The sequence below is a fragment of the Pipistrellus kuhlii genome, unplaced genomic scaffold (genome assembly GCF_014108245.1).
Source record: "Pipistrellus kuhlii isolate mPipKuh1 unplaced genomic scaffold, mPipKuh1.p scaffold_m20_p_4, whole genome shotgun sequence".
Classification (NCBI taxonomy): Eukaryota; Metazoa; Chordata; class Mammalia; order Chiroptera; family Vespertilionidae; genus Pipistrellus; species Pipistrellus kuhlii.
The window spans coordinates 14199854-14215821 of record NW_023425540.1 but is presented as its reverse complement, the minus strand read 5'-3'; the positions used below and the strand labels follow the sequence as shown (position 1 = coordinate 14215821).

General features: G+C 38.6%; 1 protein-coding gene across 1 annotated transcript in view; it reads left to right on the top strand.

Moving 5' to 3' along the window:
- The window catches only part of MARCHF11 (membrane associated ring-CH-type finger 11), an 82512-nt gene extending 67026 nt beyond the window's left edge, over window positions 1–15486 (top strand). Inside the window, exon 4 of the mRNA XM_036410828.2 lies at window positions 14828–15486. Within this exon, the coding sequence (XP_036266721.1) occupies window positions 14828–15150 (323 nt within the window). The 3' untranslated portion in view covers window positions 15151–15486. The remainder of the gene's footprint in view (window positions 1–14827) is intronic.
- Window positions 15487–15968: the final 482 nt, after the last annotated feature.

Genomic DNA, 15968 nt, shown 5'->3' with positions numbered 1-15968 from the left:
AGGTTAACATTCACATTTTTCATATAAGCAGGATCAAAACTTATTTATAGTCGTGTTTATTCAACAATATGATCTCGATCTCTTTTCACAATAGAACGAATATATGTGATTTACTTGAACTTTCTTCTTCTGTTGATGGATATTTTTGGCTTTACGAACAATGCTGTGAAGGACATCCTCTTGTGTATTTCTGAAGGCCAGATTCCATGGAGTGGAAAGTCTGGTTTGAGTAATGTGCACATGTTAACATTTTGCACCCTAAAAAGGCTTACCAGTTTATACCTCCCCACTCCCAATACACGGGAGTTCCAATTTCCCCATACCTTGACAAGCCTAGATGTCACTTTTTTATGTTGCCATTGTTAGCTGCAACTATATTTAACACCATTATAGTATTTTTCTTAATTAATTCTGTGACTATTTCAGTCTATAGGGCAGTTTTATCTAAGAGTGGCCACACTGGGCCATGTGAATATGCAGGTCACCCTGCCTGATGTCTTTCGATGCCAGGGGTGTGATATGCAGGGACACAACCAATGATCTGTGTTGTTAACACGCCACTTATTTTTTTCTGAAAAATGAAACCCAGCAGGGGTGATCGAAGTCAGAGATCAGCACCTCTCACAAACCCTGCCTTCCCCCGAGCCCTTAGGAGATCCTGGCCAGTTTCTTCTGTTATACTGTAACACTGAAGGGATTTCATGCTTCAATCTATCCCTTTTTCTATTTGTTGTTGAAAGTGATCCCTGAAATTGCTTTACGAAAAATTGCTTCTTTCAGTCACTTGGCTCTGTGGCTAAAGTGCTGGTTCTGTTAATGCTTGTTTTCTGTATGTTTCTATTTCTCAAATTAAAACAAGCATGACACAGACAAACTCACACACACACACACACACACACACACACACTTTTCCCATCAGGAACCACAACTATTTCTCAGGGCTCTCTTAAAGTACTGGAATAAAGTATATTATGATTGTTTATGCTGTCTTGCTTTGGAAAGCTGCAGAGATGATTAGGGAATTAAAAAAAAAAATAGAGTTGTACCAGAGTGAGGATCTGATTAAAATATCTTCTTGCTGTATCAATTATAGTCAATACTGAAAAAATGCTCCTCAACAGAAATGCCATATTCTCCGAAATAAAGTTTTATTTTACTGTATATTGAATCTAAATACATTTTTAAAAATCCATGTGAATTTTATCACTATTATTGTAGCCCTGTTGAAAATCTGTTCCTCATAGTTGGTAACATATCTAGCTAAAGACACTTAGAAACTTGTACACACAGGAAAACTATTTAGAGTTTCCAGTCGGTAACTTTTATTCACATTTCATTATAGAACTTCAGGACAATAAATAAACACAACATATTCCTATGGTTTTAGACTGATGATATCAGATATGTGTTTACATTTTAAAAGCCAAGTTAATGTTTCTCTCTTGCCTTTGATATTACTTCACTTCGTTTATTTTTCCCCCCCTCCAGGCAAAGCAGCTAAAAGGAACACCTTATTTAACATTTTATGGACATAAAATTTTAAATGTGCATTTCCTAATTCTTTGATAGTGGATGAGGAAAGATGAAGAAGTGTGACAAATAATTTTAGGATAATCAGAGTTTCCGTTACCACAAATGAGTTCTTGCCATTGAGGGTGACCAGTTGTCTGCCTGCCTGATGCCAGGTCGTTTCCTCCTGAAATGGTGCTTTCAGGCCATCTTTCTTCCCATGGCTCACTGTCCACAAGCACAAAGCAATTAGCTTAAGCAAAGCATAATGAAGAAAGTAAATCAACTAAAGAAAAAAATTCTAGCGCATTCCAAGCAAAATATGACTTCTAGACTCCCTCCTGTTTAAAATTTCCAGAGTCTCTGGTACTTCTCACTCAGCATGATTCAGAACCTGACAATATTTTCTAAAGTATTTTAGATGAAAATACATTTACTGCAAAAGTTAGAAAGAGATTAGCGTTGGAATGGAAATGCCAAAATTAGAGCAGAAAAAAAATGGGTTGGCTGGAGAGCACAGGAGAGCCCCCAGTTCCTGCATAGCCACCACACGGGGTCGGCAACCACATAGATGAATGTGCTTCAAAGGGCGGTGGTCGGCCATATCTGCAAAATGTCCTCCCTTGGGTCATTGTAGAGAGAGAGCATTTTTTAAGCTGCCAAATATTTATAGATAAATATAAAATGATATCTACAAAATTACTAAATATTCCAAGTGAAAATATAAGGTTACCAGGAGAACATGGATGTTGGCGGCATTTTTTAGGGCCCGCTCCAGTGCTGTCCTGCACAGAGGTGTTTGTGGATGTCTGATAGAGTAAGGCCTCTCCTTACCTTCCTTAAGGAGAGCTGGGACCACAGAATCCAGTGTGACTGGACTCGAGCCATCTCCACATTGAAAATACTTTCCCTGTGGGGAGTAGAGACAATAGCTGTCAGCTGCTTACACCCCCACACCTGCCTCACCCAATTCAAAATTGCCAGCAAGTTTTATGCTAAGGCTTCCAATCTGTGTACAGTCAATATTTTAAAAGCACAAAATATTGGAAGCCAGATTCAATCTTTCATCACACTCCACCCCTCCTACCTCCATAGCTGCTGCCACCACCGCCACCAATTCTGGGATCTGAGCACTGAGCTCACTCAGAAAAGCAGCTTTGAATGTCAACAGGTCAGCATTCAGCCACAGAGAGTGATGCAGAAAGCTGCCTAAATGGGAGGTTGGCACTTTTCATTACAGTGCAAGAAAATGCATTGCAGCAGGTGTTGTCCTTGTCTCATTCTGAGTTTCAAGGGGAAGCACTAATATGGATAAGTCTGCAAGCATCATAAGGGTGTGAAAAACAAACACACAAACTCAAACACTGTTGGGCAAAAGAACTAGGAAAGTTGATTCACCCAGTATTTCTTTGTTGAATCTTTCTATCATAATTTTCCTCTTGACACAAGAAGGCTATCAGTCACCTTTGCTCCAGGAAATGATTCCATGTCCTGACCTACAATTTGATCAGGGACCTTCATTCATTCAGTGCTATAATTTGGCTACTTAGGAGGCCTTTGCACAGCTGCCAGTTAGTGCAGGGTGGACAGAAACCTTCCACTCTGGCCCAGTGCCCCTCTGGGCTTCCCTTCAAAGTCTGTCCCAGGCTGAGGACTGGGTTGTGAGGTTGGCCATGCTGAAGGGAAGGGGCCTGTCACCTCGCAGCCATGACTGTTCCCAGAGTTGCATGTTCTGCTAGCTTATTTGGAACGACTTCTTAGAACAGAATTCCTTTATAAGCACAGGCCATTATTTCTCAATTTCTGAATATCTTAGTGAGCTTCTTGTCCCAGGAAATGCCACAATTTCATTTATACAAAGATTCTGACGCAAGGCAGTCAGAAGTCTGTTCTTCAACACCAGCCTCAGCCTTGGTCCTTTAGGTTTCTAATTTCTGAGCACATCCTGGTCAGGCCCTTTGGAGGGAGAGGCAGAGTGCCTGCTTGTAATTCAAAATTCTTAGAGAGGAAACAAATGTGTATTCTTTATATGTTTTGAGATGTAGGCTATTATTATCTCTTTGCTCTGGAGGTACAAATTACAGGCTATAGTATGTCTTAGTCATACTGATGTTTACCAATTTTTCTAAAGATTATTATCATGTTAGTTGTGGTGATATTGCTGCTTTTAAAACCCCAGGAAATAAAATGGAAGGGAATTTGTTTTGTTACTCGTCTTTCATGGTCTCTTGAAGCAAATAAACATTTTGGGCCTCCTCTGAAGAGAAAACTCAACCCAATACCTTTTTTTTCCTTTGGCCTTGTAAAGTTCAAGTTCTTTTGGAGAAATATCAGCATAATCAGCAGCGTAGCTCACCAAATATGTTGTTATTGTTGCCTTCTATTTCTTCCTAGGACATGGTGTGACTCTTTGAGCCATCTCTCTCAATTTGGGCAGTTTAGCCAAAGAGGTGTCAGTCATCTTTTGGCCATTTATTGTGTCGAAAGCCTGGAGTGCAGAATAGAAATATAAATAGCACAGGGATGTTTTTGTACAGCCCATGACTTAAGAATGGGTTTTATATATTGTATTGGTTGACAAATATCAAAAGAAGAATTTTGTTTTATGACATATGAAAATTACATCAAATATAAAAGTTAGTGCTCATAGCCGAAACCGGTTTGGCTCAGTGGTAGAGCGTTGACCTTCGGACTGAAAGGTCCCAGGTTCAATTCTGGTCAGGGGCATGTACGTTGGTTGCAGGCACATCCCCAGTAGGGGGTGTGCAAGAGGCAGCTGGTCGATGTTTCTCTCTCATCGACGTTTCTAGCTCTCTATCCCTCTCCCTTCCTCTCTGTAAAAAATCAATAAAATATATTTTTTTTAAAAAAAAGAAAGTTAAAAAAAAAAGTTAGTGCTGATAAATAAAGCTTCATTGGAATACAGAAATATCCATTCATGTGTTGTCAATGAGTACTCTGGTGGGAGCCTCGTGAGCTTTGGGGGAGGAAGCTGAGCTAAGAGACTTTGTTGGGCAAAATTGAGCGCCCTCCTGAGGTGAGAGCAGGAGTGGTCCCCATCCACAAGGCTATGTGGCTGTGTATTTTTACCCAATGGGATGAGCATGAAATGGTGAGATTGAGCTATGATGGGATTTTGCAGGCAGAGTTGCTAGAAGACAGCAGCAGGATCAGCCTTGCCTTTTACCTCCAGTGGTGGGAGTGTGATTACAGAATGGGGTGTGCTTTCTCAGCTGCTGGAAAGGAGCCATAGCCAGAAAAAAGCTGGGAGAGTGGGGAGAGACTACACACTCCAGGGGCTCAAACTCTTCAGGAGATGGGACAGGATACATTGAAATTAAGAAAGTCAGTGAGTGAGAGGCATTGGAGATGGTGGTTGTCAGCAATGGGTGGTAGTTTCAGAGCTTGTACTTGGGAATGGGTTGTAGAAAGGAAAGTTCTAGGCTGGAGTGAGGGAGGAACAGCAGAGGGAAGGGTTAGGCACACCAGGTTTGGCTATCATCTACAGGGACCTGAAGTGTGTGGGTCTAGGAAGCTGACAACATCCAAGAATCAGGGATGCATCCTCCATGATCATGGAGAGCAGCTGAGAGGTCAGGAGACAAAAGCTCTAGTGATCTCACTTTGGGTGCATGTGGGGACATATGTGTATGTGTGCAACTTGACTATGTTTGTGACTCTACTATTTTCCAGAGAGTGGTTATGAGAATTGTAAACATTCAGTTGCTAGATCACAGAATAAAATATTAAGGAGGTCTGAGCATTTTTATATTCAGGTTAAAAATTTTTATCAATATTTGCAATTATATAAACCTGACTGTTGTAAATTAAATGGAAGAGTTAGAAATGTTATTTACATTTGGAATTTTTACACACAGCCTATATGATTTAAGAGAAATGTAAAATAAGGCCACAAGAAATGAAACAAAGATAAGCAGGTTTTAATTAGATACTTCAATTTATATTTTTAAAGATATTATTCTCACCCTGAAAAATAAAACAGCCAATACATGTCTGGTTTTACCCTGAAGATAGTGCTCTGTGAGTTTGCAGTAGATTGTCCATTGTTGGAAAAAAAGGGAAAATGCATTGTGTTTATTTTTACTTCCCTTCTAAGAACTGGCTTTGGTTCATATACTAGAGTGTGTGCAGTAAATGGAGATATAGCAAAGTAGATTACTGATCCAAATAGATTTAATTAACACACAAGATGGATTTTGATCATTTTTTTAACCACATACTATTACATTGGGCCTGCAGAGAGATTTGTTATTATAACTAGAGGCCCAGCACAAGAAATTCATGCCTGAGTACAGTCCCTCGGCCTGGCCAGTGATCAGGGCCATCTTCCCAGATGTCCATAGCTGGTGCCAACCCCTCCCCCCATTTCTCCTTTTGCCATTGGTTGATCAGTGCCTGATGGCCAGGGAAAGGGACTGAGAGGTTGGCTGTTTCCACCCTCTCACCAGCCCTGCCCCCGCTGCAGGTCACCCTCTGTGTGTGGGGTGATGGGTGGGGCAGGGGCCTTGGTCTGTCACCACTTGTACCCCCCACCACCCACCCCTGGTTCTCTTTTCACCATCGGGCAATCAGAGCCTGCCAGCTGGGGAAGGGAATCAAGAGGTGGTTATTGTGCCTCATAGTGACTGGCCCAGCAATTGTTCTGGTCATCCCTCCTTTAGGGTCATTTTGCATATTACCCTTTTATTATTGTATATAGGATTGTGAGGGTCACTGTAATCTTCCCATCTCCTATCCAAATGCTGCAATGTACCCAAGAGGATAAAGGCCAGAGGAGAACTTAACAGCCCCACATCTGGTTTTATTGAAAAGGGATTTTGATTCACGCTACTTCACAGTTGGTATAATATCCCTTGGGCTGAAGAGACACAGTGAGGACTGGGTTTGCCCAAGGATGGCTGCTGCAGTCTGAGTGATTGGGGAGTGAGCACACTGGACCAGGTGTCTAGGTTCTGGCTCTCATTCTGGGCTTGGACACTAACCATGGACCCTTTGCCAAACCATGTGGTTTCTTTGGTCTGTTCTGGAATTAAAGGACAGGATTGAAGTTGCATTCATCTGAAATTAAACTGATTCTAATCCACACTCCTAGTTTTATGAGAACTCTAGGATATCTTTTTTATCTATTAAAGTATTGGGCTTGTTCCTTTATTACTGTTTTTGAAATGATTATATCTGTAGTTTTTCTTGACCACAAGCAAGTTTGGATAGAAATGATGATATAACATTTCTCTCTAGTGAATTTTTTAATATTTAAAAAAATTAACATCATGTGTTTTATAATATATGATAAAGTTTGAAGCTTTTGATGAATATTCTGTAAATATATCAATGGTATGTTAGTGCTCCAGGGCTAGTAATCAAAAGGTTAGGAGTCTCTTATCTACTAAGGAATAAATAAATCATTAAAATGATTAAGTGATAGATTGGCTTTTTAGGAAAGCAAGTGGTCAGATGAGGAGGCAGCATCTTTTTTATTCTCCCACTTAGTCTGGAATCCATATCTGTCTTATAGTCTTTAGGCCTAGCTGCAACTATTTTGTAACTCTGTGGCTTGGGGATTAGTTGATGCAGGCAAACACTTAATGATCAGGTCAACAAAACTATGGGGGAGGCTGCTATAATTTATTAGGACTGAAAACAAATCCTTGTAGAGAATTTTATAGCTCTTCTACTCCTGTTAGATCCTCCGTGTGTGTATACACACACACATTCACTATCATCATCATCACCTTCTCCCCATGACCCAAGTCCACTGTCATAAAATATGGACCTTTTCCATCTCTAATCTTGTACTGTGCATCTGTTTGTTCCTGAGATCAAAATAGTACTCAGGCTTCATAGAATAATACTTGCGATCTCTCTTTGTTTTCATGGCAGTCACAACTAGATAAAGTTAATTCTTGTTATCCTTTAAATTCCAATTATGGCTAGCTCTCATTTCCTCTCATTGAGTCAAGATTTATTGAATTCCTACTGTGTACTAGTCACTGAAGTAGGAATAGGGTTCCTTGTCCTCTGGAAGCACACAGCTGACGAGGTTCACAGGCATATAAACAAATTGTTCCAATATGGGTAATAAGTAAAACAGTGCAGGCGTCTCTTGTGTGGAGAGGTAGAAGGCAGGAGGGAGTAATTAATTTTGAGTGAGTCAGAAAAAAAATGATGAGAGCATCTGGATCTTGAAGCATGTTTAATACTTCATCATGCAAATGTTGGAGAGTGCTTCTTTCAGGGGATTCTCTGATTGATGTTTTTTCCCCCTCAGATTTACTAAGTAGACAGAATCAGCAGAATTGAATGCAAAAGAATAGAGGAGTCTAGGTGACGCTCAGGTTTCAGCTGACTTGAACTGGGGGTTGGTCATTCAGAGAAATAAGGATGGCAGGTCCAAGAGCAATTCCAATCTACATCAAGACCTTTTAGTTAGTAAAATATTGCACTTCTTATTGGAATTTGGCTTTGCCATCTTGTTCTATTCCCAGCCAGTGATGTCACCACCATTAAAGATGCAGCACAAATGTGCTCTTTGCATCAACCTGATGAAGGCAGATTTCATTGGGCAGAGAGAGAGAGTGGCAGTGTCATAGGACAACAGCCATGAATTTTCTTTTGTGTGCTCTGGAGAAACAGCCATTTAAGGTCTTCACTATTCAATTGTCATTTCTTCATGTGCTCTGTGATCTATTTTGGGGCTAGATCATTAATATTTGGAAATTACCCAACCTCTAATGCCAAATATTTTCATGTCATGGGATGTTTCTGAATAATGTGTGTTCCTTATAATGTTTTTTTTTTTCTCTCTCTCAAATTTTATTACTGGTGGTTTGAGTGTTGAGCCTCTAAGCATTAAGCTCCCGTGAACAGTCTGCCATTCTCAACTTGATTCTTTGAATGTATATCTAAAATTTACATTCAACAATAGAAAAATCAACCCATATTTTATAGATGGAAGTGCATTGTATGTGGGATTTTCTTTTCATTATTTGTTCAGATAGGGGTTCACAAAAATTTCCATATGCAATCAGGACATTGTCATTTCCAGAGACTTGGCTTTTAAGTTATCAGTTTACTATAGCTTTGCTTTTTTTGTGAGCTTAGTGACTTCTGTGATGACTTGTGTATTGTTTTCAGTCTTTATCTCTTTAAGTTTTATATGTTTTTCATTGGTGTTTTTTGTTTTTGTTTTTTCCTTTAAGCTTCATCCATAGTTTACTCAAACAAAAACATTCAATCTACATAGCAACAATGACTTATGGTTTCCCCCCCCCAGGTTTATATTAACAAGATTCAATAATGGAGGAGTGACTTTTAAAATCATCACCTCTATACTCACATCTATGTTTCCAGATAGTTGGGCATTTAAATTTGGGGTCAGTTGGAAAAATGTGCCAGGAGGATTAATGCATTTTATTACATTCTAGCATAGATGATTGCAACAAAGGGTATCTTGGACCAAAGTCTCATTCAGTTAATCCTCTTTGGTCTAAGCATGCTGTAGTCTTCTGAGTAGGGATGAAAATTAAGATGTCAACAGTGGGGCTACTTTATGAGATTGACTATAAACTACTGTTCTTAAACGGAATCAAATGGGACCCAAAGTGATCATTCTTTGGTGCACCTTGACTTCTAGGAATGACACAGGGTAATATTTGTAGAGTTTGGTTGTGTGCAAATTTCAGAGAGGGAGAGAGAGGAATAACTTTGACAAGGGAGAATAGTAAAAATTAATCTATAAATCTTGGACATTTTCACAATCAAAGATATTTTCAGGCCAAATATCTGTTGGGGGTTACGAGTTCTTTCGCTTTTCCAAGAGCCTTTTTGATTGAACAGCACACAGGGCTTTAACCTGTGTTTCTCTGTGGTTTCATCAGGGCCTTGAACTTCCTGGGAAGGCTCAAGGGGGTTGTAGCTCACCAGATGAAGCTCTCACCACTTACAGTGTTGCCTTCAAATAAGGCTCACATCCCTTTCCCTCTTGTGGGAGGGAGGGAAGAAAGGAGTTGTTTTACTGGCAGTCCTAGAGATATAACTGACAATGACCCACAAGGATGTTAAAAATGGCAACTAATTGCATAACTTTGCCCAAGCCACAGTCTCCAGGACTTAATTGACTCATATTTTAAATGAGGGTGATGTAGTTTATCTACAAGGTCTGTCTTAGCTTGTTTGAGCTACTAAAATAAAATACCACAGTTTGGGTGACTTAAAGAACAAACATTTATTGCTTACAGTTCTGGAGACTGGGAAGTCTAGGGACAAGGTGCTGTCTGATTCAGCATCTGGTTAGGGCCTCATCTTGATTTGCAGATAACTATCTTCTCCTTATGTCCTTACATGGCCATTCCATGTATGCACAACAGAGTAGGGGGTGGGGGGGGGGGGAGAGAGAGAGAGAGAGAGAGAGAGAGAGAGAGAGAGAGAGAGAGAGAGAGAGAGAACACTCGTGTTTCTCTCACTTTTTATACGGACATTAATTCCATCACCAGGTCCCCACTCTTATGACTTAATATAATCTTTATTACCTCCCAATGATCCCACCTCCAAATACAATTGCATCACAGATTAGGGCTTCAGCATGAATTTTAGGGAAATACCTACTTTCAGTTGATAGCAAGATCTCTTTTAGTTGGTCATCATTGTATGACTAGGAGAGACTACCTTACATTGGACATTTAACATGAGTAGGACTATAGTACTCAATGTTTGCTTATAGTCAGATTTGAGCTTTAATTTCATCTCTAATTTTTATATCTTCATGATGTTGGACCAGTTAAATCTCTGTCGGTCTCAATTTCCTCAACCATGAAATTGTTCAATCACAGTATCTATTTGTAAAGTCGCCATCAAGATATAAAATCATGCATGTAAAGCACATAGCACAGTGCTTGACTATCAAAATATATCCTTGATAAAAATTGGGCTTTTAAATTATGAAAATAACCAAGCTTATTTGGACAAAAGCTGAGACTAGTAACATAAGAAATAAAAGTTTGAAAAGTGCTTTAGTCATTAATATCAAAATATTTATTTGTTAAAAAATGTTGAAAGTTTCTGTTAATTATAATACACCATTTGTTTGTTTTAAAATAAACATAGACATATGGTGTGTGTGTGTATGTATGTATTCAAGTGCATGCACAAATTTTGTACCTAATAGTTTGCCCCATCATTTCTGTGCATAATTAGCTCATTTTCCAGTACTATATAAGAATTTCAACTAATACACCATCGAAATCTGGGATATCTTTTACCTATATAAACAGTTGCTTTTATTTCAATGAAACCAGAAACTATTTAGTCCTGCTTTGTTTTAAAAGATAATTCCCTAACAAAAATGTTCACATTAATAACTGGGTGCTCCAATTAAATGTTACTGGCAAGAAAATTATAAAAACCAATCACACACACAGAGCTCAACTCTTAAAACCCCAAATTCCCATAAATCGCACCTTGTTGATATCCATGCCACTTACAATGTAGCAAGTATCCTAAAGTATTTAATACTTTTTGCATTTTATAGAAATTATTGATTTTTCCTTCAGGTTTAGTGACTCAGATGGAAAAGTAAATTTAAGCCTGTTCTCATATGACCTAAAATGTCAAGGTGATAAATCCTTTTTAAGGCTTAACTTGTATTACTCAGAGAGTGACAGCCACTGGAGAAAGTGAGCTCCCATTATGAAACTAGAGGAGACCGATCAGTAAGAAAGGATGGCAATATGGATTTGAGTAGCTGGGTTTTCCAACATAAGAGCTAGAGTTGAATGAATGCTTACCCCTGGATTTAAATGATCACAGTCATCATGTCTTCTCATAACCACTAGTACAGAGAGCATTTGCTCCAACTCCAGAATATATAGAAAGAAAATGTTCCATTACAGTGGACAATCCTGGGAGTGGGATAGAGTTACTCATATTTCAGTAAAATTTAAGCTTCTAGAAGGCAATAAGTAATTCTGACTGCTCATGGAGAATAAAACACCATCTAAGCATTATTCTTAATTGAAATGCAATTAAGCAGCACATAAGAAAGAGCTGGAAATTTAAGAGGGCTGTGTCTTCATGAAAACGTCGAGTAGTTCTCTCTCTTTAAATTTGGTTCAAAATGTTCTATGAAGATCTGTGGGTTTTATTTCTGCACACTGGGAAGATTTATGTATTCAGAAAAAGGCTACCCAGGAGAGTATGTCAAGAAAGTGACTTTAAGCTCTAGCGAAAGATCTGATTTCTGGCCTTTCAGAGGAAATCAATAAAAAAAAAAAAGAAGATTTTATAAAATGAGTGGTTTCCCTGCTAAAGCTGTCCCCCTATTTGGCACTTATCTACAATGAACCTGCTGCAAGCTATAATGGTTTTGTGATTAGTGTGAATGAATGTTCCTCACCACATAGATTCACTATTGATTTTTTAATTAATAATCATATCTTGTATTTATATAGTTACCATCTCTGAGGAAATCTGAGTGCTAGTTGATGAATTCCAATTTATCTTCATACTATTCTGCTGAATATATAGATTATGTATTACAATTGCATTTTAAGGAGGAAAAATAGAACCATAAAAGTTAAATCACTGGCCACAGAGCTTTCAGAAAGCTAATAATAGAATCATCCATTAAAGCCTGGTAGTCGTGCTTCTAATTCTGGCTGTTTCCCAAAATCATCCATTCAGTTGGGCCAACTCTGATGATTCCTTAGGAAAAAGAAGTTGATCATAACAATGATTTGGAATTGCTGTGATTAATGGATATTTAATTTTCCTCATATCATTTTGGTGTACACTCACTGGGTTGAAGACATTTTTATTTTTTGGACTGTATGCATTTTTAGTTGTCTAAAAAAAAGAAAGAATCTCCCATCAAAAACTTGTTTAAAACCCTTACTTGTTATAGTCATTCTTTCTTTTTTCTTTTTAAAAAAAATATATTTTATTGATTTTTTTCAGAGAGGAAGAGAGAGGGATAGAGAGTTAGAAACATCGACGAGAGAGAATCATTGATCAGCTGCCCCCTGCACACTTTCCTCTGGGGATGTGCCAGCAACCAAGGTACATGCCTTTGACCAGAATCGAACCCGGGACCCATCAGTCCGCAGGCCGACGCTCCATCCATTGAGCCAAACCGGTTTCGGCTGTACTCATTCTTTCAATCATCTTTTCTTCGAGCCTTAACAATGTGGGACTCTGATTTCCCCCTTCTTTATATTTCTATTCATGTCCATTTTTCTTCTGACAAGTTTATGATAGTCCCTCAGTATTCTCCTTACTGCCACCACTCTAATTCTCACATTTATATGGGTAACCTCCTTATTGTCTCTCCTACTTCACCTAGTCCATCTTACATCAATTTTTCTCATTCTCTGTGATTTTTGAAATTATGAATTATTCAGTCACATAAAAAGTATACAGGCTAATGTGTTGACCATCCATATCCCCAGCAAACAGTTTAAAAAACACATTTGAGATGCAGTTAGAAGCCTTTGAAGTTTCTACCTGATCTCACTTCATTTCCCCTCCCCACTACTATGAATTTAATGGTTATTAGTCTCATGCATGTTTTATACTTTTATTTACCATATATATATCTGTATCCATAAGGTGTAGATTATATCTTTAATCATTTATTTCTAAAACTTTCTTTTTCTTTTTAAACTGTGGCTTTGAGATTTGCACTGTTGTTTTAAGGTGTATCCATGTTAGTACCATGGCCATGTTTCTTACTATTTCATTGTGGAAGTCCCTTGGATCCATACACCACAGACTGTTCTAAGGATAGACTTGGAGATTGTGGTGATTTTATTTTCTGAAAAACAAACAAATAGATAAATAAACATTTTGAATATGCTTCCTTGTTCACATTTATGAGAGTTTCTTGAGGGCATATACCCAAGATTCTAAATGTTGAGGAGGTAGATCTACTCATTTTCAAACTCATTGTTAAGAAATGGTTGTTGCCTAGCCCGATTTGGCTCAGTGGATAGAGCATGGCCTGCAGACTCAAGGGTCCCAGGTTCAATTCTGGTCAAGGGCGTGTATGTTGGTTGGGGGCACATGAGATGTGCAGGAGGCAGATGACTGATGTTTCTCTCTCATCGATGTTTCTAAATCTCTATCCCTTTCCCTTCCTCTCTGTAAGAAATCAAAATATATTTAAAAAACAACAAAAAAATGGTTATTACCTGAAGCATTCTACTTTCAGGTGATATTCCATTAAAAAAACAAAAAGAGTTCATTGGCCTCTCCATCAACTTTCACTGGAATTTCCACCTCCTAAAAGAGAAGAGCTCCTCCGCACTTTTCTATCTGAATCCCTCCACCCCTGGGACTCCTTTTATGAGGTGGTCACAAATTCAAAAGCTCTGGCACCCCATGGTGAAATATAACTGGTGAAGAATGCAGGGTGTGATGAGACCTTGGGTGGATGATGGACATGAAGCCATGTCTCAGGGCACCATATCTGATTCACTGACTACTACTTTGTGGTCTCTAAGGTTCTAGTATTGCCTAGTTTATTCTCCCAAGAGTCTATCTCAGAAAACATCCACTTCACTGTGGGACAGTGAAGGACAAGGACCCTGGAGCCAGCCTGCTGGGTTTGAATTTCTGATCCACCGCTGCTAGTCATCTGCTTTTGAGCAAGTTCCCTCACCTGCCTGGGGTTTTGTGTTCTTGTGAAACAGGGAACATGCTTGTAATTATTTCATAAGGCTGTGTTGAGAACCAAGTGAAAGAATATACATAAAGCTTTGAAGTAGGTGCCTACTAAATTTTTGTTGAACTGTCTGGAGAGTAAAAATAACAAAAAGCTATATCATACCTCCTTTTGTGTCAGGCATTGTTTTAGGAACTGGGGAGATGGCATTGGCCTTAATATATGCCTTTTTCCAAAAATTTAGTTGTCTACTGGGATCAAGGCCAGATATATTATTTGGCTCAAGAAATATATGTTAAGTACATGTTGAGTGAATAAATGAATCCAATGTTTCTCCTAAGGCAATGAAATGCCCAGAGTATGTTCTGAGCCATAATGAAGCAAGTCAATTATATCCACGATAACTACATTCTCTGAATGGTATTGGACTCTTAATTTTTGAATATTGATTGTTCCCATATAATATGGTTAGTGGTTTGCCATTTGCCAAAATACTTGAGTGGTCAGAATACCATATTTTTAAAGAAGATGAGTAACAAAGAGTTGACTATTTCTTTCATTCCTAATTGCATACAAAATAACATTCTCAACTTTGGGCTATGACCAGTCTTTGAAATTGATTTTTTTTCCTTTGAATTTTAGGTCTGATTGTCCACGAAGGAGCTGCAGTTTACAGAGTATTTAAGCGCTGGCGAGCTGTTAACTTACATTGGGATGTACTAAATTATGACAAAGCCACAGACATCGAAGAAAGTAGCCGGGGAGAGTCTTCTACAAGCAGGACTTTATGGTTGCCATTGACGGCTCTGAGAAACAGGAACTTGGTCCACCCCACACAGCTAACCTCCCCGAGGTTTCAATGTGGCTACATGTTATTACACCTGTTCAATCGAATGAGGCCCCATGAAGACCTGTCAGAAGATAACAGCTCAGGAGAAGTTGTGATGAGAGTGACTTCAGTGTGACAAGAGTATAGGACGGTGCAGTGTGGACCATCCTACACATTTTGGAATGTAATTGCAATGAATGGCAAAACCATAACACTTCTAAAAACACACATCTATGAACTTTTTAAAATTTATGCTTTTTATATGAACATTTGAATTGCAAATACATTTTTCTGGAAAAAAAAAAAGAGTCCTCTTGTTTGCTTTCTGATTTATCACACATTTTATAAGTTGATACTTGAAATCATAATCTGTATAATTTAACTCTACTTGGTTAAAAGAATGATGAAAGTTATCCTCAAGGCCCAAACTATTTTTTTCCTGCTTGTTTTAAATATATTTTTATCAAACTTTGTGCTCCATGTGTTATTTTTCAGACATGCTACAGATGGGGAAGAGTGTAGAATTCTGTGGACTGGTTCTAAACTGCCTATCAACTGAGTGGCCACGAGGCTCTGCACTGACCTCCCCATGCCTCATGCTGGTTGCCAAACTTGACCATGATTTTTTTATTTGGGGGGCCGGGTGTGGGGGAGGGATATACCTGTCAACAGGAAAGTAGATTCTAGGAATTATGGCTTGTTTTCTAACTTCTGAAACAGTACAGAGAGCTTGTAAAAAGATAAAGATAAGCTGAGTAGAATAGTTTTACTCCAGAACCTATAACATAGAACATCCTGCATACTTATAACTCTAAAAGCTCATCAAAACATTGCATCACTGTGTGTGTGATAATAATACTGCCTCACGTTTGCATAAACCTCTCATAGACCTATCAAACTGTTAGTGTCTTGATTTCTATGAGCACTGTCTTAATTAGATTTTCTTTTTGCAAA